Here is a 26,733-nt window from a genome sequence, read left to right on the forward strand (position 1 = left end):
TCCTAAGGTACAACATGGAGCGAGAATACTGTACAATACGGTTAACAAGTTAATACAGGACTCAGAACTCCACTGGAGTGTGTAAAGTGTGTTAATGAAATAACCGAAATACACCTCAGATAATGCCTTTTTCATAAAGTAACTCAAAGTAACTTCATGTCACTCCTCCTCCAAATTCACTGGTTCAGTGTCTTTGTTAATGAGCTACAGCAGAGCCACGCCCCTCTGGAGAGCTGCAAACGAGAGGAACAAGCTGGGGAGGGGGGAGGGGCTATTCTTTTGTGAGGTCACATCAGGGAAAATATTTGAATATGTTTTTTAAACGCAGTCCAATTTAAAAATAGAAATATTGTTTGGAGATGTCTAAATGAATGTCTAAATATGACTAAAAGTAATTTTACATAAAAGAAGCTTTTGCATTTTTTATTATTATTATTATTATTATTATTATTTTTTTTTTTTTTATATAACACTGCAAAATCTGGAAAACTTCCAAAAGGGCTAATACTGGTTCATATTGTATCCAAGAAAGAAAGATCCGGTTTCAAACAATGTTATGAGGAGCAATACATAATATTTATATACTTCATGCATAAAAATAAATGGAAGTCATAATGAGAGGTTAAAGACGACTTTATTTTCTTGCATCAGTTTTCCCCTGCAAATGCTCGCAATTAGTTTAGTAAGTGATTTGTTTCTGCTGCCGAGCTGCACACACACACACACACACACACACACACACACACAGCCGTTTCCGGATAATAATCAGTGTTATGAAAGTCTTTAGTCATTTCCTTTATGACTTCACTTTCCGATTGCTTCTAGTTTATGAGAAGGGAAGGAATTAGTGCACCCGGAGGCCAGGCCCTGTACACCATTACACCTCATCACACTTTGATTTATTTGCATATTATATTCTATAAAATACGCAGTGACCAAATGGAAATCACTTTAATTTGGGAATTAAACTGTCTCTTTATGTGCACTCTACCTGTGATGAGATCTCCTGGACCCTCTATAAGGGAAAAGTTGTCATTACTGCATGTGAAACAATGGGATGGAAACAAGTCTGTTGTGTCTAACTGCGCAGAAGGAACAAGTCTGGATGTGGGGACATTTAGATGTCAGTGATGAAGGAAATTAAAGTTACAACAGAAGATTATCAGTGACGTATTTGGTCGAACGTTGTAATACTGTACCACTGTTACGTTCTGGGTTCTGACCAGTCAGAAGGTGTTAGGATTAGGTTCCTAAAACAGCAGCACTGACACATTCTCGTTTCCATAGTAACGACTCACTGACTTGCTTAACTGACATTCTCCATAATCTAAGCCTAATAATAAACTGATTGAATGCTTGATGTGGTCTTGTTTTTGTAAAGGTACTGGGAACTCTGGGTTCCTGATCAGAAGGTCTGGGGTTCAAGCCTCAGCGCTGCCAATCTGCTCCATCATGGCTGACCATGTGTATGTGTGAGAAAAATGTGTCTAGATAATAATGAGATGAATGAATAAATGATAAATGTAACGTCTGATGAGCAAGCCAGGGGTGAAGGCACCAGTGGCAAGGGAAAACTCCCTGAGACGGCAATAGGAAGAAACCTTGAGAGGAACCAGACTTCTTCTTCTTCTTCTTCTTCTTTTCAAAGGGGACATTTATTTAACTTTAACTGACGTCAGGACTAAGGGTTTTGTGGCTCGTTGTTGTTATAATGTAAGTAATAATTTTGTTTGCTCAAATTTTCCAGATTTTTTCATGTAACTGGCGTAAAAGCGTTTGTAGAAACAGTTAACAGGTTAAAGTGATAAAGTGATCAACATCTGGCACTTAACTGTTCATAACTTCCCTTCTACTCAACATTTGAATAAAACTTATGCCGTAAGGTTCAGTTTTCATAGTGTACCCACCAATTATTTCAGAGTAAGACATGATAAATCGCCCTACCGTGTGTGTGTGTGTGTGTGTGTGTGTGTGTATTGATAAATTTGCTGGCTTGTAGGTGCATTATGGAGGTTTCTTTGTCTACCACAGTAATCTATCCCATTGATTGGCTATGTTGAGTAATGCGTATAGCCACGCCCACCTCTAGTGGGAATTTTTTATTTTTTTTGTATTTGTCTAAAAAAAGCACTGTGATGTAATCTTCCACATAACTGCTCATAACTTCACTTGTACTCAACATTTTGATTTTATTTATGCTGCCGGTTTAACTTCACACAAATACAGAAGGACTGGCAAAGTTAAATTAAATTCTGTCTGGCCAGTTTTCTGTGATGCTGTGACAAAATCTGGCAGGACAGACATACAGACATACAGACATACATTAACATATACATACGAACATACAGTATGAACTGGTTTCGGGAGCTTTAATGTATGAAACGTAAAGATATCATTGAAGGAGTGATTTCTGACTAATGTACAGACAAAACCTTTCTTTTATTTATGTAGATATAAAAGGATGTTGTTAATTTATAAATTAAGTAACCATATGCCAATTTCCCTTGCTACTGCTTAAATATAAAAGTTCAAGCTGCATGTCTATTTAATTAGTGGATAATTAGTAAGTCAGTAAGCTTGTAAGAGGATTAGAGCCTCTTGCTTTTCCTTTGTACAGTAACAGTTGGATGTATTGTACCGCTTCACCATAATTTGGTCCTGTCTAAGAATAGCCTCTTCACCCAGATACGACCCAATTCATATTCAGGACGAAGCAAAGAGCGCTAATCATCGCCTTACTTTACCATTCTGAATCATATTCAACATTTATTCCTCCCCCCACTTACGACCTTTACAATCTCTAATTGATGCCACCCAAGCACTTCACTTCTCCACCACCACCCAGTCTGGTGTGTTCTATTTTCAGCTCTGCAACTAGACTAGGTCATGCTTCTTCCTTTTTTTTCCCCCTCGGCTCCTCGAGTTTCCAGTTCCCACAGGAATGACCTCTGTCAAGGAAGGAATCTCCCAGACAGGGAGACCCAGAGGGACAGAGATGCTTGGTCTTGGGTGACTGGATCGAGGTCTGTAGTGCTTGAAGGCTGACAGCCAAAGGGAGAGTTGTTTTGCTTTTCGTTTTTTTTTTTTTTTAATCCAAACTAATAATTTGCAAAACGTATAGCGTAGTTATATAGGGGAGTTTATCATAGCATTATTGTCATTTACCGCATTATATACACACTATAATAATTTAGTTATTTCCAGGGTCTGAGTTCAATTCTGTTATGACCCAGATGAGGATGGGTTCCCTGTTTAGTCTGGTTCCTCTCAAGGTTTCTTCCTATTGCCATCTCAGGGAGTTTTTTTATTGCCACAGACGCCGTCGCCCTTGACTTGCTCATCAGGGACAATCAGATCACTATGATCTACTGTATACACATCTTTCCTTTCTCCTACACATTTCCATAATCTTCTTCTTATAATTTTGTGAGGCTGCTTTGAGACAATGACTATTGTTAAAAGTGGTATATATCTGCATGCATAAATGTTGATGTTGATAAGAACAATGGTCTCTCGTTGGACTCCAGAGGTTCCTAGATGAATGAATGGATTTATAGCATTATGAAAATATCTTTAAAAACTTCTCTAGTACCTACAGAAATATTTCCAAACTTTCTTTGTGTAGACAGTGTACTATGAATCGTCCAAGCAGGTGTGGGAGTTTGGTGTCTCCCATTTTATCTGGGCTTGGGACCAGCATGCACCCAGTGGCTGGGGTTTTGAGTGAGGATGGATCCAGTGGATCCAGGCCTTCCACATGGCATGCGAGAAACCTACTAATGAGCCTCAACGCATTTGCTCACGTTGTCTGGTTTAAAACACGTCATATTGGTGCAAGCGCTCATTCATTTTAAACAACGGATGCAATTTTAGCAATTTAACAAAACCAGAGCAGTTTTGCTCTGGAGGACGTCGAGCAGTCAGTCGGCTGTATTTGTTGAGGTTGAGCAGAAGGAAGAAAGCCGGACGCCTCGCTTTCGCTGTTTCAGAAGCTGTTGCTAGCGCTGCTATCAAAAACCGCATTGTGTGCAGAAGCAAAAAGACTTATTCAAGTCACATGACTATCTATCAGATATGCTTTATATCCGATTTTGAACCGCATACGAAGGTGAGTCAGATCCGATATGAAGAACAGGCCAAAAAATCAGATCTACTGTATATGACAGAAATTGAGTCACGTCAGGTTGGTCATGTGATCGAGAGGCCCTCTCAGATTAAGGGGCTTAATAAACCTTTATAAACAGCAGCGGGAGTGAATTTAGACATAGAGAGCCACACAGAGCGTTATGCAAGCAAGGCCATGCACACCTCGCATGCTGTTCCACCTCATATATGGTTTTATTCACACCTGCTTCCAGGGTATCAAGCACATGCACTGATAACATAACACACACCGCTCAATAATCCCATGTCTCAGGTTGTTAATCTTTTCACAAAGAAGGCCATTTAAATGTGAAATGTAAATTCATAGAAATGTGTCTAGTTTTAAAACTAATGGGATTTTTTCCTCTCTCTGTCGCACCTTTATTACCGGCAGCAACTTGGCACTGGATGATGTTTGCTGTGTCTATGTTTGTACCGAGTTAACAAGTCTCCTGAATGCCTTTTCGCAGCTTTATGTTCAACCGGTGGTGTGTGAGTGTGAAAATCGCCAGCACATTTGGAGTTTCCTCAGCAGGAAATCTTTCACTGGGAAAATAGAACCGTTCTCAGGAACAGCACGACAGTGTCAAACTATTTCCTTTTTCAGCTTTCATTCATCTTTAATGATAGAACATAAGTACATTTTTCCTTTATAACTTTTACCATATATATATATATATTTTAAAATATATATAATATATAAGAAGAGTGCAAAATATGTATTAAAAATCAAAAGGAAAAGAAAAGAATAATTCCAACGTTTTAGAGCACAGTGTGCAAAAGTTGGAACAGTTCCTTACATCATTTTCCTCCTTCTGTATAATCAAATCATCCAATACGGCTTGCCTCCTAATTTTATTTTCATCCTTAAGCCTCTTCAGCCAACTGTATGCGCACCAGCCTGGTGAGATTAGCACGTTTCATCGGTGGCGTTTCTCAGCAAGTCTATTTCAGTCATGCTTTTTGGATTAGCCTTAACGCTGCACCTCTCAAACCTGCGAAGGCTTTTGGAGTCCTGAGTAAAAAAAGATTTAGGTCAGCCATAACAAACATGTTCATAAAAATATCCTTCAGTATTTAGACGACATTTTCAGAATACAAAGGAAATTAACCGTACCCAACTGCCGCCGGCTTAGTCGCGCGTACGCACGACCAGGCGAAGTGAGTCGCATATTCTTTGTTTTTTTTTTTTCTTGTAGGATTTAGTGAAGACACAGCACCATGAGTCCCAAGAGTGTTATCAAGGATGGTAGCAAGAAGAAAACGGGCTCGCTTTCAGTTTGGTTTTTTAAAGCAGAGAGGGTTCGTAGAGGAAATTAAGGTTAAGTGAGGTTTAATGTCTCTTTATTTCATATGTTACTTCATTTACATGTCTTGTCTAAATGTTTTGATTGTCTTTATATACAGAAATATGATTGTAGTGTTGGAAATTAGTAATATTGGTTTATTTGCATTTACATTATTTCACCTTAAGAACTCGCCTCCGGAACGGATTAAATTCGTATGCCGATGTACCTCTCTAAGTAAGTTTATGTCGTGAAGGTTTTGTCAGTGGCGTCACTTTGCAGCCCCGGTCCTCTACAGTAACTCCAACAATTTGTTCTGGAGAGAAAAAAAAAAAAAATTATGGCCCAATGAAATTTTAAAGGTGGTGGAAATCTGTTTGGGTTCCGCCAGATAACAAGTTCTGTGGATGTTTTGGTTCTGGGCCAAACAGAACGAATTACAAATGAATATTTTTAGTTTGCTTGCATTTTATTAACTATCGGAGTCTGCAGAGTGTTTTATTAAAAGAAAAAATGAACACCTCATCTTCCTTTCACTTCCATCTGTGCATCTTTAACACACGTTTCTCTGCATCAGTTTTGATACCTGATGAAATAAAGCTAATGTCACAAACTCACATGATGAGACAGCAGAGGGGACTCTGAGACGACCAACAAAGAAAAGCTGTACTTAAAAGAAGGAAGAGAGTGTCCTACCTAGATTACTGGTTTATTCTAATAGTTTACCGCAAGCTCACTCTGTAGAATAGACGCGGCCTTAAAAGTGTGTTTGAGACAACGTCAACTCTGCCAACGTTCTGGATTTAAGTCAAAGCGGAATATTTTGATATCAGCACAAAAGCACTGAAAATTCTGCTATCATAAAAGTATCTTCGTGAACCGGGCTTATCTGCTACAAAAGTTAAATCCCGGAGCAGACTGGACACTTGGGGTGTCGTTGTCCCCCATCAGTCCTGGATAAAACCGTTGCAGGGAAACAAGCTCACGGCTTACACTGACTCCTGCGTTATGGTACGTTGGAATTATTTATTTGATTTATTTATTTAATTTATTTATATTTATTAAATGTATTTATTATCCACTCTGTTATGCTTGGTGACTGTTGCAAGGTTGGAGACGGCTGTTCTACAAGGCTTTGGGGCAGCTAGCATGACTTCTATCACACAATATAGTACAGTATGGTTACAGTAAGTCTAGTTTTATAGGTAATTATAGCTTTGGGTACGATCTTATATCATATACTGTATCTGATTTGAAAAATACAGACAACACAACACATTTTGCACAAGACCTAAAAATCTAAACACAATTGGAACAATATTAGCATCATTCGACTAGCATGAGAGGATCGTGATTGTACAATTGGATTAAGATTTACTGCATGAGTCTGACATGGGCAACTCTACACACTGGATCGCATTTTTTTTTTGCGTGACAGCGGTTATAGTGAGGACAGTATAAAGTTCAGTACTGCTGTCTGATGTACCCACAACGCCTCGTAATCAAATTCATTTTTGAATTCATGCTTTTGAAATTCAGCGTATTTGAATGTAAATAGAGTTGATTACTTCATCCATTGAAAGTCATGGAATATATATTTTTTTAGCATCACAGGGGACAGAAGATGAGACATTGTTTACTGCAAGACGGGAATTTTTAAAAAAGTGATAAAATGATAAATTAACTATCTTTAAACCATGAGTGTGTTTTTATTACAATCGTCGGTGTTAAATATTTATTATGCATAATAAAATCCATTGACTCTAATTCAGTATCTCATGGCTTCCCATTGTTTCCACGAGCGCCTAATATAAAAATATAAATTAGAATACTCAGCACGGGATCAATAGTTATATTAATGAAAATTACATAATAATTGTAATGAAAATAATTTAAATTTAACTGGGCAAAAATGAACACAAAATTACGATGATTAACAACAATGATCATTGCAACTAGCACTATTCATGCAGCACTATACCCCCAATGTAGAATCTTATTAGATTTATTTCTATGCTTGCCATCTTCTTATTTATGACACACACACACACATATGAATTTTTCACTTATAAGCTGTCTAGTATAATATTACTTAAAAAAAACCTTAAAGAACCTGAGCTACAGGTGATGCAGGCGTTTGTATTCATTAGTAATAAACCTAAACCTGAATATGAAGACACACACACACACACATACAGTGCAGAAACAAGTGTATGGAGGTATTATTGTTGATGTGCATGAACATATGAATTTCATAAAAAATGTTTTTACTATAAAATCCCAATCAGTGAGAGGACTGTGCAGCAGAACTCATGGCACCCTAGCCTACATTAACTGGCATCTCGAGTTGTTTGTTCATGTTCAGGGAACACTTTATCCTGGTCAGGCTGGATGTAGCTCTGGCGCCTATTCTGGGAACACTGGGCATAGTACATTACAAGACAGCATGAACACACACACACACATACATACACACACTTACTCATGCATTGGACAAGAATGAATGCAGTTTATCATAGCAAATCCACTTGTAGGTATGTTTTTAAGAATAAGGAGGAAACCAGAGAATCTGACTGTAACCCAAGATCAGGTTTGGATATTAGAGCTGTGAGGCATTCGAGATGAGATCCAGGCTTCGGATATAAACATACAGTGTTAGTGTTTGGTTTGAATTATTTAAATTAATACCAGGAAAAATACCCGAATATTCAGAACAAGGAAATTCCAGGACCATGACTGTGAACAATAAAATCAAATACTGCATTTAATGTGATCGATGTAATGTATATTTTGTCATTAAATGTTAAAAAAATACAGTGTTTTGCTCTTGTGGTAATTTCCCCTGAAAGAATCGGAAATGCCGGACCAGCTGGTGACCGAAACGTTCACATCAGAGCTGACCGAAGCTGACGTTTACTAACCATTTATCTGGAATCTTATGCGTGGCTCTGTTATTTAAAACCGAAAGCAGTCTGGAGAGCTAAACATCGTAATGGAAGAGAGTGCTTTCTTTATGCTACATGCTCCTGCAAATAAATGGGAATCCTTTAAAAAAATAACTAGAGTAATGCAAAGGAAAGTAAAAACTTGTCCTTCTTCAAGAGCAGATAAACCACTCAGCCAGTGCAGACTTGGAGCCCGGCCGGTCCTGGATCAATTATTTATCTGGATAAGATTAGATGACCCCTGCGATTCTTTTGCTATGCTGGCATGTAGGCTCCCCGAGGACGGTTGGTTTTTGCCTTGAAACGGAAGTCTTGCGGCAGGAAGTTTCTGGCCTGCTAAGTCACCGTATTTGTTTCTAAAGGCTGGTTAATACTTTGATGTTCCACCACTTTGATGTTTGCTGCAGTCCACCAAGCTTGTTATTTCCATACTAATAATCCAGTTCCTGGTCCCCCTACCCAGTTAGACTCTGAGCATGCCTGTTGGCTTTTGCTTGCCTGAGAACCTTCTCCCTTTAGCAATGGTCTGCTGTCAAACCACAGTGCTAATGGTGGAAGACTCCTCAGACTTACCCTGCCTGCTGGGCAGAGACTTGAGATACTCCAGGTGGCGCCTGGCATCTTCTTGGTTATGCCGCACATAGTAGACCAGGTAGGAGATGACCATGGTGAACCATGCAAACATGGTCACCAGCATGGCCACGTCTGTGGTCTTTTTAAGCACCACGCATAGGTCCAAGTCTTTGGCCAGCAGAAAGGGCACACCTTGAGCACCCGAATCCTCAGGCTCTGATGTTTGGCAAACAATGCCGGTGAGAGACACAGGCTCCAGATCTAGACGTGGAAGTGCCATCTGTAGCCGGCAGTCACAGTGCCAGGGATTACCAGTCAGATTGGATCGAGCCCTCACCCCTTCGAAAGCCTCGGGGTCCAGTGTCGCCAGCTGGTTGGAGGACAGATCCAGGAATAGCAACGATGCAGCCAGGCCCCGGAAAGCTCCAGGCTCGAGCAGTGCCAGATCATTGTGGGACAGATCGAGTTCAGCCAGCAGAGGAAGATCTTGAAAGGCATTGGCAGGAACACTGGTAAGCAGGTTGTAGTCGAGGTAGAGGCGCCGCGTGTCATTGGGGATGTCCCGTGGGATCTCGGTGAGGCGCAGGTTGCTGCAGCGCATGGTCTTGCCCCCAGACAGACCCTCGCTCTCGGAGCAATAGCAACGCTTTGAACAGGAGGTGGCTGCATGGTGGAAGCAGAGCGTCATCAAGACCAAGCTGTGGAGCAGCAAGCACATGACCATGGAGTGCCGGAGTAGCCAACAGGACGGCAGCGACATGGTGAAATGGGGGCATACTCCCTTCAGAGAACTTTCCGTGGATCAGGAGGAGGTGTCACAGTCACGTCTGGCCAAAAGAAAAGAACATTACAAGTTAAACAGGAATGCTGTGGTCCAAAATAACCTTATTATTATTATTATTGTGTTTTTTTTGTTAGCCATATGGTCTTACCACCTTGATATACTATAAAATCTGACCACTGTCAGCTGGCTGTATTAGTTCTGGTATCCAGTTATTTCACACTTACATCTCATTGCGTGTGTGTGTGTGTGTGTGTGTGCATAACCTACTTTGATTGCCCTCTTATTAACACAGAATAAATTGCATCCCTTATACCTACCACACACACACACACACACACACACACACACACACACACAAACACACATGTGCAGAATAACAAGCTGCCGGTTGATGGCTGAAAGCTCCTGCAAGCCGGAGTGTGTTATTTCATGCACAGATGGAGGGTAGCTTCTCTAATTGCTGTAGGCACGGGGACTCTCTCTCACACACACACACACATACACTTTTTCTTTTTTGCTTTAGTGTGGTATTGAGCAACAAAATTATGAAGGTGGCTTTTTATATATTTTTTACGTTATACTGTATATTCATACATTAAATGCATTCATAAACCTCTGCTTTTAGCCAAAGGGCTTAAATAAATCCATTTCCTCTGTGAACACTGGTTGATTGAAATCCCTGCTGCGCTGTCCTAATTCATACCTCCACCGCAGGCACTCGTACAATCCAGGTTTGACAACGAGTAGCAGGAGGGCGTGAAAAACATGCCTTGCTTGGCACTTTGATGAACAAACTAAAAGCATTATTCAAAGCTTTCCTTTTTTTAACCTAAGGTAATTTTAACAATTATTGTCTAGACTAGTGTGTCTGGAATGGCAAATAAGTTAAATACTAGAGATTTCACCGAAATTTCACCTTTAAAATTTAATCAGTCTGACCTCTACTGTTGATTTCTTTACAATGGTTTTTTAAGACTACATGTTAAAATCAGAGAGTATAGCAGTCAAAGTCATGACCGTAAGTCTGACCTGCAATTTAAGCCACGGTTGCCATTTTGGCCATCCTATCCCACAGGCACTGAGGACTGTAATCCGCAATCGTTTCACGCAAGACATGGCTCGCTTTGTCTTCAGTGCAAGTATATGTGTGTGTGTGGGTCTACAATGAAAATGAAAAAAAAAAAAAAAACTACAAAGTATGAACTCCTCCTTTTCCATGATGGGAAACTTTAAGCTATAGCTAAATGCATAAAGTTGCAAAAAAGCAGACACTGGGGACGCATTGAACTCATGTTAAAGGGCTTTTTAACTATTAATTAAAATGCATTTTGTAGTTATTTTAGATTTTAATATATGGGTCTCGTGTGTGCAGATATTTTGTCCTTTTGCATTTTTGTACCATCTTAAACAAGCTGATTAGATTGGTCTCTACTGTGACCTCATAGAAGGAGAGCCCCTCCCCCTGGCTCAGCTCTGCTGTTCTCTGATAGTGTGGCTCATTTACACCAGTGAGCCCGAGGAAAAAAAATCATAAATATATGGGATATTTCATAATTTGGTAGAGCTCTGAGATCTGTGTTGACTTGTAAGAAGAAAAAAATAATAAATCATATTCATATATAATAATCAATATGAAAAATACTGTAAAAATCTCCTAACACAAAACTGAACCACAACAACGACTGGGCGGGATTGTTTACGTGAGGCTTCCACTGAACAGTACAGAACAAATGAATGGGATGAATATCTGTATATTTTGCGATGGATGACCATTTTCTTTGAAGACTTGTCTTCCGTTCTGTGTCCTATGATTGTCTGTTTATACCTGTTATACCGCAGCGCTGATGAACACGTGATTCCGATTTTATGGAAAAAGTGTTGATTCTTTTTCTTTAACAGTAGCTCACTCTTTTAAAAAATACAAAATACAGTGACGGGTAAATTCTTTCTTTCTTTCTTTCTTTCTTTCTTTCTTTCCATTAGACGAGATACAGAAGTTGTGTGCATCTTTAAAAGAGAAGATTAACGACTGAAGACCGGACAGAATCCATTTATGCTGATTAAAAAAAAAAAGAATCGATCTTCAAGGGTTCTGTAATAAGTGTGCAGTGTGTTTTCATTTGAAGTGGGACAACAGTGTTACGACACGCCAGGGAAATGAGCCCTGTAATGAAGTCTGAAAACGTGAGAGAGAGTGCGATAGAGAGCGAGAGGGAAACAAAGGAAGAAAGGAAAACGAAACAGTCCTGACCTTAAAGCTCCTTATGGATCGCTGTATCAGCCGTTGCCAAAAGGTCCGCTAGGAAACAAGCCGAGATGGTTATCTCCTATCGTTTTTCAAAACAACCCGCCATAGTTTCGCTGGCGCTGTGCTAAATAGAGACCCTGCTCGGCCAAAGGGGCGTCGGTTTACCTCCTCACGATAATGTAGCTTAAGTGCCAGTGCAAATAAGGAGCGCAGAGATAAGTCGGAGCGGTAACATCATCCCGCTCTTCAAAGCGGCCAGACACTAATGGCTACGCTTCCGTGCTTTTTCTTTCTGTTTGTACAATAAAAGTGTTTAAAGAAATTTGCAGATACAACTGGAGACGGAAGGAATACAAAGTAAATGATATCATAGAAAGACAGGGGTCGAGTGCTAAGAGACTTATATTACAGAGGAAGAAGAAGAGGGTCATAAGGTTCTCCAAGAACCAGAGTTTCTGAAAGGCAACATGACACAGCATGAAACCATCTTTCTGACTTCTATGAACTGTTTTAATGAATATAGAGTGCTTATTACATGCAAGGAATATTGCACTTCAAAGCATTGTCATTTCTTTCCTCTCGGAAAACAAGAACATGTTCCTGACATGACTTGATGAGGAACCTCATAGGGCAGGGGTAGATCAGTGGTTAAGGCATTGGATTATGGTCTGGAAGGTTCCAAGGATCAAACCCCACCACAACCAGGCTGCCTCTGTTGCTCAGGATGTCAATCATATGCTGTCAATAATAATAATAATAATGCTGCCACAGCTCCTTTTTTAACTGGTATAGGCAGAAAGCATATTACCCCAACCTTGGCTTCGCTTCACTGGCCTTCAATGTATTTTCGGATCCGTTTTAAAATTCTTTTATTTGTATTTAAGTGCTTAAATGTTTTTGCTCCAGCCTATCTGGTGGAATTGCTGCATCCATATGTTTCATCTCGCTCTCTCAGGTCCACTGACAAGCTGCTTCTTCAAATTCCAAAAACCTGATGCAAACTTCGAGGCTTTTCAGTAGCTGCGCCTCAACTATGGAATGAGTTACCCTTACTTATTTGACAAGCTCCAGTGGCTGTTTTATCTCGTTTAAAAAACTAATTTTTACTCTCTGGCCTTCGACCCAGTGTTTATTGAGATGTTTTGTGTTTTATATTTTGTTTCTACTTTTATTATCATTATTTTTATTATGACTATTATTATTAGTAGTTAGTTTTTTTGTGTTATGTTTTTATTTTTTATTTTATTAGCTTACTTATTAATTTAATGTTTTTTTTTTTTTTTTATAAAACATCCTGCTGTTTTATGGCCTAAATGTTGACTCTTTGTATAGCACTTTGGTCAGCTTTGTTGTTGTTTTAAAGTGCTTTAGAAATAAAATGGTATGGTATGGTATGGTAAATCAAATCTCATGGCGATCGACGTGTCCGCAGGAGGACCCACAAGTTCTAACAGCTACCATAAGGCAGATTTTGCCTTTCTGGAGATTTAATAGCGAGTAACATGACTTACGAACGTTAAGGTATACGCAATAAATTAGTTCTTTTATGTATTATTAAGCCTGAGGTTACTGTTTCCACCTCGAAGTGGATAGATTTCCTATAAGACCATATCCCCAAGTGTTTTCGTTTACCAAGGACCGCTCACCAATCAGAACAGCTGAGTGGCATGCACAGGCTAATAACATTGTTGGTTTATGTGTCGGAATGCTAATGACCTCTAGTTACCTTTACATGGCTTCCAGGCTTTCTCTACCCTCATCTCTGTTCACTCCCACAAATATTGATCTTGTGCATTGTGCGATGTCCAGTGCATGGTCGAACGAAGGTCACAGGTTCATTCAATAGCACTAAAACCACTTAAAGGAACAGCGCTCTTAATAAAATTGAAGTATATGCCACAACAAACTTATTACTGCACCCATCAATCAGCATCGTTAAACTATTTGCCGTCATAGTCATAGATCAGGGAAACGAAGAGAGTTAGAACGACACTGAGTATTTCCTGACTTGTTTGTTAAAAACACCAACGCATCGGGAAATCCAGTATCGACATTCTTCATAACAGGCCCAAAGCACACAAAGTCTAAGGTCAAATAATCAATTTTGAAATTCTCCTAGATTTAGGTGGAACAGGGTTATCTGTAGTGTGTTCCCTGATGGAAAAAAAAATTAATATCTGCAAACACACACCATAGTGCTGTGCTACTCTGGATTCTAATTGGTCAGTTTCTATTAAGTTGGTAAAATCCATGAAAAATATACATGGATAAAATTTGGTTTCTTTGTAACAAAAGCAAGAACAGGAACTAACCTGTGAGACATAAACATAAATGTCATACAAACATTTATAAATCGTGATTCATGTATCGCCACACTGACTACAAAATCAATTTAAAAATATAGCTATTTTTCAGGTTTGTAATGATGTGATTCGCTAATCGGCCTCAGATATAACCGTTTCCATACCGAGGGTAGAAGCTTCCGAGTGGCGCATTTTTATGGCGTCACATTATCAAAACTCATGCAGGTTAAAAGCCTCCGATCTGACTTTTTCTCCAAATTGACTTAGTGAATTAGTCTAAAACCCACTCAGTACACATGCTCAAAACCACACAGCGAGCGCTAATTTGTCGTAATTTGTTAGAATCACCCATGTTAGAATCCACACACACCCGCGGGTTCGCAGCCGCGAGATGAGTTTGAGAATTTCGTGAATTTGGTGGATTTTTAAGTTGGAAAAATTTCATAATTTCTTTGTAATCCTACAGATAGCGCACTTTGAACAGGAGTGAATTATTCGCTAAGTTTGTTTTGAAATAATAATTATGGCAGAGATACACACTGCTCAGTTAAATGAGAATCTTTTAAAATTTGTAACTCTTAACATTTATAAGAAATGTTAAATTCTTAGTTTGTATTGTTTAAAAGCTGTGCTTGGTTTTTAAATTAGATAATTACTGTTATAATGACCTTTTTTAAAGGTTTAAAATTGTAACAAAATCAGGGAAAAATGTAAGATTAAACAAGGATACAATATTACATTTTTCCTGATTTTGTTACAATTTATGGAATCGTGATATTTATAAAAACGCAATTTTAATCGAAATGAGAACATTTTAAACTGTTTTATGAATTATTAAAATTATGTGTACACACACATTTTATAATTTAGTATTTATTAAAGTTTACAAGCATGCAAATTATTTTTCTCAATTAAGACATGATACTTTACATTGTTAAACAGTAGCTTATATTATCATATAAATCATGAAACAATCTGTTTTTATGTGTTCCATCTATCAATACATTGGAAACTATATGTAAAAACAGACCTAATGAGACACTTTTGCAATTTTTCTTATGGTAACACAATTTAATTTTTCTGTGGAAATAAATGTAGGTGGACAGGAGGACAATGTGTGGACTAACATGAAAACACTGGTGTTCTGGTATTAAAATGAGCACTAAAAGAACAGCAGAATAATAATAATAATAAGAGGAAAGCTATGGAGTGCAATGGAAAGACAAGTTACCACATGCTTTGCATATCTCACACACACACACACACACACGCAATAATTCCCACCGCATAAGCCCTCGAACCCCGCGCATGTCTCAGACTCACGGTTCTCGGTGGAAACTTCCCCTTCACACCTGCACTTCGTGGAGCGCGACACAGGCGCGAGAACTGCACGCGCGAGAGAACGTGCGCGCGCGTGCGTGCGTGCGTGCCTGCGTGCGAGAGAGAGCGAGAGCGATGCAGCGCTCGTGCTGAGAATCCCCGACTAATGCGTCGCGCGCGTGCTCAAGGAAGCCCTTCGCCCCAGTTTCCACGCAACCAGGAGAGCGTCAGAGGGGAAGGAGGTCAGAGGCACCGTCCAATCAGAGAGCCAGACTCGCTCCTCATCGTCACACGCGTCTTCATCATTACTGCCTTTAATTCGGGCGTGACAGCAGTTTTGAGGATGACACCGTTCATCGTCACAGAGTCTGCTGCTTCAGTGCTTTAAGACTTTACTGTCTGATGTTACTCTGGTATACTGAAGTATAATTGCGAGCATTTCATAGGTGTCAAAGGATTTTATTGACAATTACATTAAGATGCAGCATTTGCAGTGTTGACCCTTCTTTTCTTTTTCTTTTTTTAAAGACCTCTGCAATTCGCCTTGGCATGCTGTTAATCTTCTTCAGTGCCACATCCTGACTGATGGTGCATAATTCTTGTAGAATCCTGGAGTTTGTCCAAATTTGTGGGTTTTTGTTGGTCCACCTGCCTCTTGAGGTTCACCCACAAGTTCTCGATGAGATTACGGTCTGGGGAGTTTCCTGACCGTGGATTTAAAATGTTTTTGTTTCCAGAACCACTTAGTTATCATTTCTGCCGTATGGCGTGGTGCTCCAGGGAAAGGCATGGAAGTTGCTACCAGGGGATGTTTTTGTCCCATTCTTTATTCATGGCTGTGTTCCTAGGCAAAATTATGAGTAGAAATGTTTTTTTTTTTAACGTTATCTCCACAGTCCAGAAACATCACTTTTTAATTAGTTCTAAAATTATATTTCCACTTTCTGTTAACTTCTCTGATTTATTTTGGGTTCTCATTCTCTCTTCTTCTCACATTCTCTAAGCACGTGCTTAGTGTCCTTTTCTATCTTGCTTCTCCACAATGATTACTGTAAAGGCTGTAAAGGGTCCTGAATTCAAATTTAAGGAGGTCCGATCAATAACATTTTCTTAGAGCCGAGGTCCGAATTTCACGTTTGTGCTTGTGATTCAGATCTCTATATATGCAGTCATTGTATGTCAATAACAAATAAGGAATTTAAAATTTTCATACTGTAGCATTTCAATAGTCAAGTCAACTTGAGTAGGATTTGATTGCCGTTTCCAACATATTCTGTTCAGTATACAGTGAAACTGAGTGATTGTCAGTTTTTATTAACTACAATAAAACATACCATTTGATCTTTGATGGCCTTGTATATTTATTTTTATTTGTATGGAATAGAAACAACAATCTTTAATTGATCTTTAGTGATTCTTCTTTGGGCAGTACATGAATGTGAAAGGATGGTTTCTCTGTCACACTGCACTCTCAGTTCAGGTATTTTACACACCCTCACCCCTATTCATCTTTAAAGGTTTTAGTGTATTCATAGTCTAGTCATAGTCTGGTCAGTGGTCTTTCAGCTGCTTCTGGCAAGGGGTCGCCACAGCAAACCATCCAATCTGCATACAAGCTTGGCACAGACTTTACACCGGATTCCCTTCCTGATGCAATTCTCCCATTTTATCTGGGCTTGGGACCAGCACTGCATCCAGTGGCTGGGAATCGAACCCGTCCTTCCACATGGCAGACGAGAAACCTACCACTCAACCACCAACGCCCTTATGGTCTAATCATAATCATTTTTTGGAGTAAACCATGCTGTATTATGAATTTATTTTTGTTTTTTCCAAACACTCTGTCTATACACATCACATTAAACTATCATACTGATTGGTTCTGTTGAGTGACGTATATAACCACGCCCACCGTGAGGGAAAATGCGCTAGATTACTAGTATTTTGATTAATCTCATTTATCCGAAAAGCATTAGGGTCCGCAAAGAACTGTCTCTATGCCTGGATCCATTTAGTGATGCCTGCTGTAAATCATACATTATAAATGCCATGACCAAAACTTACTGCACAACAGAAACTGGTTAGGCATATCACTGTTTAAGAGTAGTTTGTATTTTATACACAAGACTGATTAAAATAAATAAATAAATATATACCTTTATATAATAGCTAGATATGTCAGATGTTAATATGTAAGTGCATTGCATTAGATTTTTTTTCTGTATGCTAGACTACATGGTCTTCACAGCTTGTTATAACAATTTACATTTGCAGAATTTAGCGGGTCCCCTTAATCACAAAGAATGATAGGATGTGTTTTGTACTGTTTTGTAAGCATGTTGCTATTAAAAACATATGCTTATGCTAGTTGTTAAATCAGGGACTAAGAGTACTGTCAGTCTATAAAACCCTGTTTCTGAGGTTTGCTCAGTATTAAAAGAAAGCATGAAAATGTTCCTGGAGAACAAGCAGGGGGAATTAATTCCATGATCTGCGTGCCACAGCCTTGATATCTTTTTTCAGAGATGCGGGTCCAGTCAAGCATTGCTAGATGATCTGAGGGAGCGTAGTAAGTGGGTCTGTTTTTTTTTGTTTTGCAGGCAAGCATTGGGTTTAAAAATCTAAGGAGTATGTTGGTGTGGGAGAACTTGGGGATTTTAAAAGCAAGTCACACATCAGCATTCAGGATCAGTTGCAGGAGGCGGATACTAATGTTGAGATGCTGTAGTCCAAAATGACAAAGTACAGCCAAGCAGCTCAAGCCTGGATGGGATTTAGTTTCAGCTGATGAACTGCTGTCCATGACATGTAGAAATCGATGCAGAAACATGAGTGGATGAGTGAGGGGAAAAAAACATGTCAGGACATGACCTTCTGTAACTCAGGGATCAGGTATAGAGGACCCACCACCGAGCCTTATGGAATACCTGTCTTTATGGAGCAGATATGGATGACTGCCATGCCACTACAAGTAAAATATATATAGCGCTGTCATGACACACAAAGTCTAATGATGATGGTACAGTCCAGCACTGTACAAGAAATTTGCATGTACAAGAAATTTAAGAAGTTCGACTGATCAATATAATGGCATGAAGCTCCTCACTAATGGTCACAAGTGCAGGTCCTGTATGCGGTGTCACTTTGGCTTGACAGCCAGGATAGTCAGAATCTTGGGGATTATTTTGCATGGGATAGTGACATTTGATGTTTAATTATTTTTAAAAGGAAAATAATTAAATGATAACTGACAAATGCTGACGTTTCAGATATCTAGGTTATTCAGGTCAGGTACTTAACTAGTCATTACAATAGCATTTAATTTGGTTAATGCCAACACCCTAAATACAGTATAAGCACATACTGCTTATATATTTCCATAGCCATTTTTGGCTAATGGCATGCATGTCTAGGATTAAAGTTTGATTTTGGCTTGATCCTACAAGCTAAAATTGCCTACAAACTCGCAAACTACTGCCAGCTGCAGCTCTAGCAATGCTCAGTGAAATTCCTGAGGAGGAACTTTGTTCTTCATCTCTTACAGTATATTGAATTTCCTGCTGCCTAACACACAGTATGACGGCAGATCAATCCCTGCTATCCGTTATCAACCAAATGAGGATGGGTTTCCTGCTGAGTCTGGTTCCTTTTAAGGTTTCTTCCTGTTGCCATCTCAGGGAGTTTTTACTTGGCACTGTCGGCCTCGGCTCGCTAATCAGGGACAATCTGATCATTTCAAATTAATATACCTATTTCACATTTCATGGACATATCCATAATTTTTTTTGGATTCTGTAAAGCTGCTTTGCGACAATGACAATTGTTAAAAGCTTCTTCTTTGTCTTTCATCATTCATTTTGCCTCCATCTAACCCTATCCTCTGCCTCCTCTTCTCTCACACCAACTAACTTCATGTCCTCTCTCACTGCATCCATAAATCTCCTCTTTGGTCTTCCTCTAGACCTCCTGCCTGGCAGTTCCAACCTCAGCATCCTTCTACCGATATATTCACCATCTCTCCTCTGAACATGTCCAAACCACCTCAATCTGGCCTCTCTGACTTTATCTCCAAAACATCTAACGTGGGTTGTCCCTCTGATGAACTCATTCAATGACAATTGTTAAAAGTGCTATAAAAATAAAACTGAATTGAATTCTTATAACTGAAGAACCACAACGTTTGGGCTCTTTTTTTGTACCCCCATCCCCCCAGCTAACCTTTTTTATTATGAATGAGTTCAGTGTAGTTATGGATCCAAATGTCTTTGGACTGTGGGAGAAAACCAGAGCCCTGAACTGGGAATCAAACCCAGACCCTGAAGGTGCAAGGCGACAGTGCAAACCACTAAGCCACGTGCCGCCAATATTTTTGTTTTACTTGTTGAAACTAATGGTATTAATTAATGAATTTAATTATATTGTTTTTAATAACTTAAAGTATTGTCTTTAATTTGTTTCATTTATCTAATTATTTTTGCTTATTTATACTAAGAGTGCCAATACTTCTGGGTGGCACTGTATAACTATTAACCCGTCCCATAAAAAGCCAAAGTTAAAACAGAATAAATGTAAAAACAACAACAACAACAACAAAAAGCTGAATTGCAGGAAGAGCAGAAGGAGACTTCTGGTTTATTGAGTATAAATAACCCCATAAAGACTTGGTTATTTGAGCTTTTAAATTAAATATGAACCCTCCTCTAGACATCAATTTGAATGATTTTTTTTTCTTTCAGGAGATTCTTTGAAGGTCAGACTGTGAAAAGATCACGGGAACCTCCTAGTGAGCCGGAACGCTTCAGTGCTCTTTACCTTGCATTAAAATCCAATGCTGAGCTGGCAGCCATATTACAGACGCGCTTCCCGTCAGCACGACATTGTCATTTAACAAGATGTGATGACAGATCCTGTCTGAGGCTTTTCTTTATTAGTGAGGTAGTGATAGTAGCAGACATCTAATCCAGGGTTACTCTCACCATGCACACACACACACACACACACACACACACACACACACACACACACACACACACACACAGAGGTAACATTATTCCCTCTAATTGATCTGTGGTTAGCTATTGTACATTAGGAGTTGCTATGAGAGGATGTGTAAAACATAGGAGAGACAAAAAGCTGAACAAAGCAAGATGCATGTAAAAACATCAACCTGTTCATGGAAGGTATGGAAAAGATTTTAGGTTTCAGATGTTCATGCTGTTTAACAGGACAATTTATGCCAATCTGCCACAGAATCCATAGTGTTTAAGCCTCCCCTGGGAATGTAGAATGTCTAAGTAGCCCCATTAGAAACCTTAGGATGTGTACGGAACCCCATTATAAATCTAAGAATATATAAGGAACCCCCTAAATCCTTGGGAGGTCTCTCTCTCTCTCTCTCTCTCTCTCTCTCTCTCTCTGTCGAGCTACACATGTCCCTCCTAAGCTACCAGTGATCCAGACCCCTTCTGCCTTCTACCTGTTCGACTCATCCTGGTGACCTGGTTCTGGATGCCGCGTGTGGTCTGTCTGGGATGCGTGTAGTGACTGGAGATGGTTCCACTTTTCCATGAAGACGGTCCTGGCCTTGGCTAATGCAGACAGCTGTTCTCTGAGGATTTGTGATTACAGTTGCTGAGTGCTTCAGTACTGGATTTTCCTACGAACTGGACTCCATATTAACTTAAACACATCAACTGATATATTGAACTTCCAGCTGCTTAATAAACAGTATGACTGTGCAAAAATTTCTGCTATCCATTATCCCCCAAATGAGGATGGGTTCCTCTTAAGGTTTCTTTCTATTTCCATCTCAAGATTTCTTTTCCCTTGTTATCGTCACCCTCGGCTTGCTCATCAGGAACAATCTGATCATTTGATACACATTGTCCTACATTTCATACACATTTCCATGTATTCTTTTAATTGTATACAGCTGCTTTTTAACAGTGATTATTGTTAAAAATTATCGATAATCTTTCAGAGTTATCAACTTTGATTGGATCGCCATTTGATTCCACAGAACTCGATCAAGCGACTGAATATCTAGAGTCAACACTTCGTTATAGCTTAGATAATGTAGCTCCAGTTAAAAGAAAAATGATTAGGGATAAGAAACTCGCTCCTTGGTATAACAACCACACACGCACTCTAAAACAAACCGCTCGAAAATTAGAACGCGAATGGCGTCAAACTAAATTGTTAGTTTTCCAAATAGCATGGAAGGAGAGCATCCTGAACTATAGAAGAGCTCTCAGTGCTGCTAGATCAATTTATTTCTCCACTCTTATAGAAAATAACAAAAATAATCCTAGATTTTTATTTAATACCATAGCTAAATTAACTAAAAACAAGACCATTCCAGAAATCTCCACAACAACAACATACAGTAGTGAGGATTTCATGAACTTTTTCAATAACAAAATCATAAAATTTGGCAAAGAATTCAGGCTTTGAAACCAGACAATTTAAGTGATACAGATGATAAATTAATCACATCACATCAGAACCTGGAATACTTTACTCCCCTTGAAGCGAGAGAACTAATTTCACTCATCTCCTCTTCAAAATCGTCAACCTGTGAATTAGATCCTATACCGAAACATTTTCTCAAGCAGATAGTTCCAGCAATAACAGAACCCCTGTTAAAAGTAATTAACTGTTCACTCAGCAGTGGGTATGTTTCTAAATCCCTTAAATTAGCAGTTATTAACCCACTAATCAAAAAACCTGACCTTGACCCCTGTCAGCTTTCCAGTTACAGGCCGATATCAAACCTCCCCTTTATCTCTAGAATTCTGGAAAAGGTAGTATCACAGCAGCTATGTTCATATCTACATAGGAATAGCATACATGAACTGTATCAGTCAGGATTTAGGCCTCATCACAGCACAAAGACAGCACTTGTTAAAGTAGTAAATGACCTCCTAGTGGCCTCTGATCAGGGTTGTGTCACTATACTTGTGTTACTCGACCTCAGTGCAGCTTTTAACACTATTGATCATAGTATTCTCCTTCACAGATTAGAAAATTTAGTAGGAATTAAGGGAACGGCCCTCTTATGGCTTAGATCCTATTTGACTGATCGTTATCAGTTTGTAGATTTAGATGGTGACCATTCCTCATGTTCTCAAGTTGAGTTTGGTGTTCCACAGGGTTCTGTTTTAAGCCCGCTGCTTTTTACCCTTTACATGCTTCCTCTAGGCAACATAATTAATAAACATGGTATTAGTTTTCATTGTTATGCTGATGTCACACAAGTATACATTTCAGCAAAACCAGATGAGAAAAAACAGCTTACTAAAGTTGAGCAATGTGTGCAGGACATAAGAGATTGGAAGATAATTAATTTCCTTCTGCTTAATCCTAATAAGACAGAAGTTCTAGTCATAGGACCACAAGCAGCTAGAATTAAGCTTTCTGATCACACTGTGATTTTAAATGGCCTTTCTGTTCCATCAAGTGCAACAGTAAAAGACCTCGGTGTGATTATAAATTCAAGCCTTTCATTTGAAGCACATGTAGATAATATTACCAGGATAGCATTCTTTCACCTCAGAAATATTGCCAAGATAAGAAATATATTGTCACTAAACGATGCAAAAAAACTAGTTCATGCTTTTATCACCTCTAGGTTGGACTATTGTAACGCCTTACTGTCTGGTTGTTCAACAAGGTGCTTAAACAAGCTTCAATTAGTCCAGAATGCAGCAGCGAGAGTCCTCACTCGAACCAGAAGATACGAGCACATCACCCCTATCTTATCCACATTGCATTGGATTCCTGTGAAATTTCGCATCAATTTTAAAATACTACTCTTGACATATAAAGCATTAAATGGTCTCGCGCCACAGTACCTGAGTGAACTGCTAGTGTCTTACGATCCGCCACGCCTACTTCGATCAAAGGATGCAGGCTGCTTGTCAGTACCGCGTATTATTAAAACTACAGCTGGGGGCGGAGCTTTTTCTAACAAAGCCCCAAAGTTATGGAATAGTCTTCCAAATAGTATTCGGGACTCAGACACAGTCTCAGTGTTTAAGTCCAGGCTAAAAACCTATTTATTTTGCCAAGCATTTTTATAAATAGATTTGCCATAGGTAAAGGAGCAGATCTGGGGGACTCATGGACGTAGAGTATTATGGTGAACTGGTATGTTTGGATGCTGTCTTCCCCACTCTCATTGATCACTCAGGTTTGCTGACGGTGAGGTGATTGTTTGCTTTACATCTCTGGAAGCCCTCATGTTTGTGTTTCCTTCTGGCTCTCCCTTTTAGTTATGCTGTCATAGTTAGTCCTGCCGGAGTCTCTGCTTGTACTCTACAGTTAATATACATTCACATTATACATTGTTCGACTGTGACCATACCTAACTGTTATTTCTCCATCTCTTTCGCTCTCTCCTTTTCTGCTCTATCCTCTCTCTCTCTCTCCGTCTCTCCTTGTTCCTCTACCTATCTCTCTGTCGAGCTATACATTCCGCTCCTGAGCTGCCAGTGATCCAGACCTTCTCTGCCCTCTGGACCTGTCTAACTCATCCTGGAGTCCTGCTTCTGGTTGGAGATCTCATCACATGGATGCCCCCGTGTGGTCTGCCTGGAATGCGTGTGGTGACTGGGGTTGGTTCCACTTTTCCATGAAGGTGGTCCTGTCCTCGACTGATGCAGACAGTTGTTCTCTAAGGACCTGTGACTTCAGTCGCTCAATAGTTCAGGACTGGAATTTCTCACAGTCCACCTGGGCCTCCAGGAACAAACTGGACTTTAATCTTACACATCTCCTCTTATACTGAACTTCCAGTCTCGCATATTATTATGCACATCAATCTCTGCTATCTGTTTTCACACAGATAAGGAGGGGTTCCCTGTTGAGTCTTGTTCCTCTCAAGGTTTCTTCCTATTACCATCTCAGGGAGTTTTTCTTTGCCACTGTCGCCGTCGTCCTAGGCTTTCTCATCAGGGACTATCATATAATTTTGATTCATACACATTCACATTTCATACAAACTTAATTCTTTTGATTGTGTAAAGCTGCTTTGTGATGATGTAAATCGTTAAAAGCGCTATACAAATAAAATTGAATTGAATTGAATTAAATAAGGAACCCTCTTAAAAACCTTTGGATGTTCAAGGAACCCCATTAGAAACCTTAAAATGTCTAAGGAACCCCATTATAAACCTAAATGTCTAAGGAACATCCTTAAACCTTAGGATGCCCAAGGAAACCCACCTTAAACCTTTGGATGCATAAGAAACCCCGTTGTAAACCTTAGGGTATAAGGTAACCTTAGGTATAAGGAACCCTCTTAGAAACCTTGGGATGGGATGTCTAAGGAGAGCTTACTTAACAGCATACTTCTTTTATCTGCTGCACATAAATATGTATTTTTTTCTGTGAGTAGACTTATTTGAACATTTATAGAAAAAATCATCAGTGTCAAAGTCTTCAGGACAGAAGAGTGTGTGCTTTATGGTTTCTAAATTTGGCTGCATCAGTAATAAAATAACTATAAGGAGCAGTACCCTGTGCTTGCCTTTGCTCAGTGTGTGTGTCTTCCTGTTTGATTAAATTTCTTGCGTACAGAACATAATATATTTCCTAAGATATTGCCTGTGGTTTTGCAAGGGACAGAGACAGCAGAAGACAGACTGGTGATTGACTTGGCTATGACTAAACATTCTTTGCCATCATCTATCACCATGCATCATAGTATTATACTATTCATGGTATTAATGTTTCTGAGATTACCAGTCCATTCTGCTTTTTGGTTAATGTACACTATACAGTACTGTCTTGAGCTAGACCATATTTCTTTATATTTTGCTTTCTTGTATTTTTTTAATGTATAAAGTCTTGAGAAATAGTTCTCCAGGCTTCCTGTATACAAAGCATGCATGTTTGCAATTCCAGCAAATCATCCTGTATATATATACACTACCGTTCAAAGGTTTTAAAACACTTTCTAACTCCATGATGGTTCCTGATTTTTATTTCTTTCTACATTGTAAAGGAATGCTGAAGGCGTCCAAAAAATGCATTAATCTCCTTTGAACAGTTAATGGTGAGATGTTTCTGCTACTTCTGCTCTGTAAAGACTTCATAACGCCTCTAATCTGAGGTGCTGTTAATTGGTCATTTTTCAGGCTGAAGACTCTAAATGAACTTCTCGTCTGTGGCAGAGGTAGGTTTTGGTCTCGCCCTCCTGGGACGGCCTTCATGAGAGCCAGTTTCATTATGGTGCCCGACGGATTTTGCAAATGCACTTGACAATACTGTTCTTGCAAGAACTATTACAGAAAGGCTGACCTCAGTGTCTTAAAATAACAACTAACTGTTGTTTTTGTTACGTAATTACCTAATTCCATATGTGTTATTTTATAGTTTTGAAATCCCCAGTATTGTTGTAGAATGTAGAAAATAAATCACTAAACAAAAACAGAGAAATTTAAAACTTTTGAACGGTAGTATATATATATATATATATATATATATATATATATATATATATATATATATAGGATGATATTATTAACTAGAACTTGTAGTATCAAGAATATACATGCAGTATAGGACATCTTGCTGGTAGATCAGATAAACAGAAGCAGAATTAAAGTCAGTCATAACAGTCATAACCTCATATCATGTGTGTGTGTGTGACTGTATTTGACAGCCATGAAGTCGGTTACTATTTGGATGCTGAAAGATCCCTCCCAAAATTACATTTTTTTTTTTTTAAGAATTAAATCGCTGCTATCAAATACCATCAAACACACATGATATGCAGTGAGTTAAGAATGTTTCTTAAAGTAATGTGTTCGCTGCATATTCTCCAAGGCCCTTAGCCTGATACCCATGTAAGCATCTTTACAATGGACTTTAAAAGAGGAAGACAAAAAAGAGAGCATCCGCCTGCCAAAACCCACATACAAAACCAGTCATGGTTGCTCTTTCAGAAAGAAAACACATTTGATAACATCTCGCCATCTTAAGCAACACTTTGTCTACTTAATAATCAGTTCTAGTTTATTCTGGAACTTAACAATGCTGATATTTTAGTGGGAATACAAAGATAACCCTACGAGATTAACAGGACTGTCCTCCACCTCCATGGTTTATTCTCCTCATCTTTTGGCTA

At 39.1% G+C, this 26,733-nt stretch overlaps 1 protein-coding gene across 2 annotated transcripts; it reads right to left on the reverse strand.

The window, feature by feature from the left end:
• Positions 1 to 7,737: 7,737 nt before the first annotated feature.
• On the reverse strand, positions 7,738 to 15,795 carry lrrc3ca (leucine rich repeat containing 3Ca). Of its 2 annotated transcripts, none has more exons than XM_053510967.1 (2): positions 15,606 to 15,795; positions 7,738 to 9,774 (listed from the first exon to the last, which is right to left on the reverse strand). In XM_053510967.1, exon 2 carries the CDS (start codon positions 9,705 to 9,707, stop codon positions 8,907 to 8,909), a length of 801 nt encoding a protein of 266 aa, XP_053366942.1. In that variant the 5' UTR covers positions 9,708 to 9,774; positions 15,606 to 15,795; the 3' UTR covers positions 7,738 to 8,906. The 2 variants fall into 2 exon arrangements, with proteins under 2 accessions (XP_053366942.1, XP_053366943.1); XM_053510968.1 differs by lacking the exon at positions 15,606 to 15,795 and adding an exon at positions 11,983 to 12,070.
• Between the last annotated feature and the right edge of the window lie 10,938 nt (positions 15,796 to 26,733).

Source organism: Clarias gariepinus, chromosome 14 (genome assembly GCF_024256425.1).
Source record: "Clarias gariepinus isolate MV-2021 ecotype Netherlands chromosome 14, CGAR_prim_01v2, whole genome shotgun sequence".
Taxonomy (NCBI): domain Eukaryota; kingdom Metazoa; phylum Chordata; class Actinopteri; order Siluriformes; family Clariidae; genus Clarias; species Clarias gariepinus.

Coding starts and splice junctions, on each gene's coding strand:
- lrrc3ca (XM_053510967.1), bottom strand. CDS start 9,707: ATGTCGCTGCCGTCCTGTTGGCTACTCCGGCACTCCATGGTCATGTGC.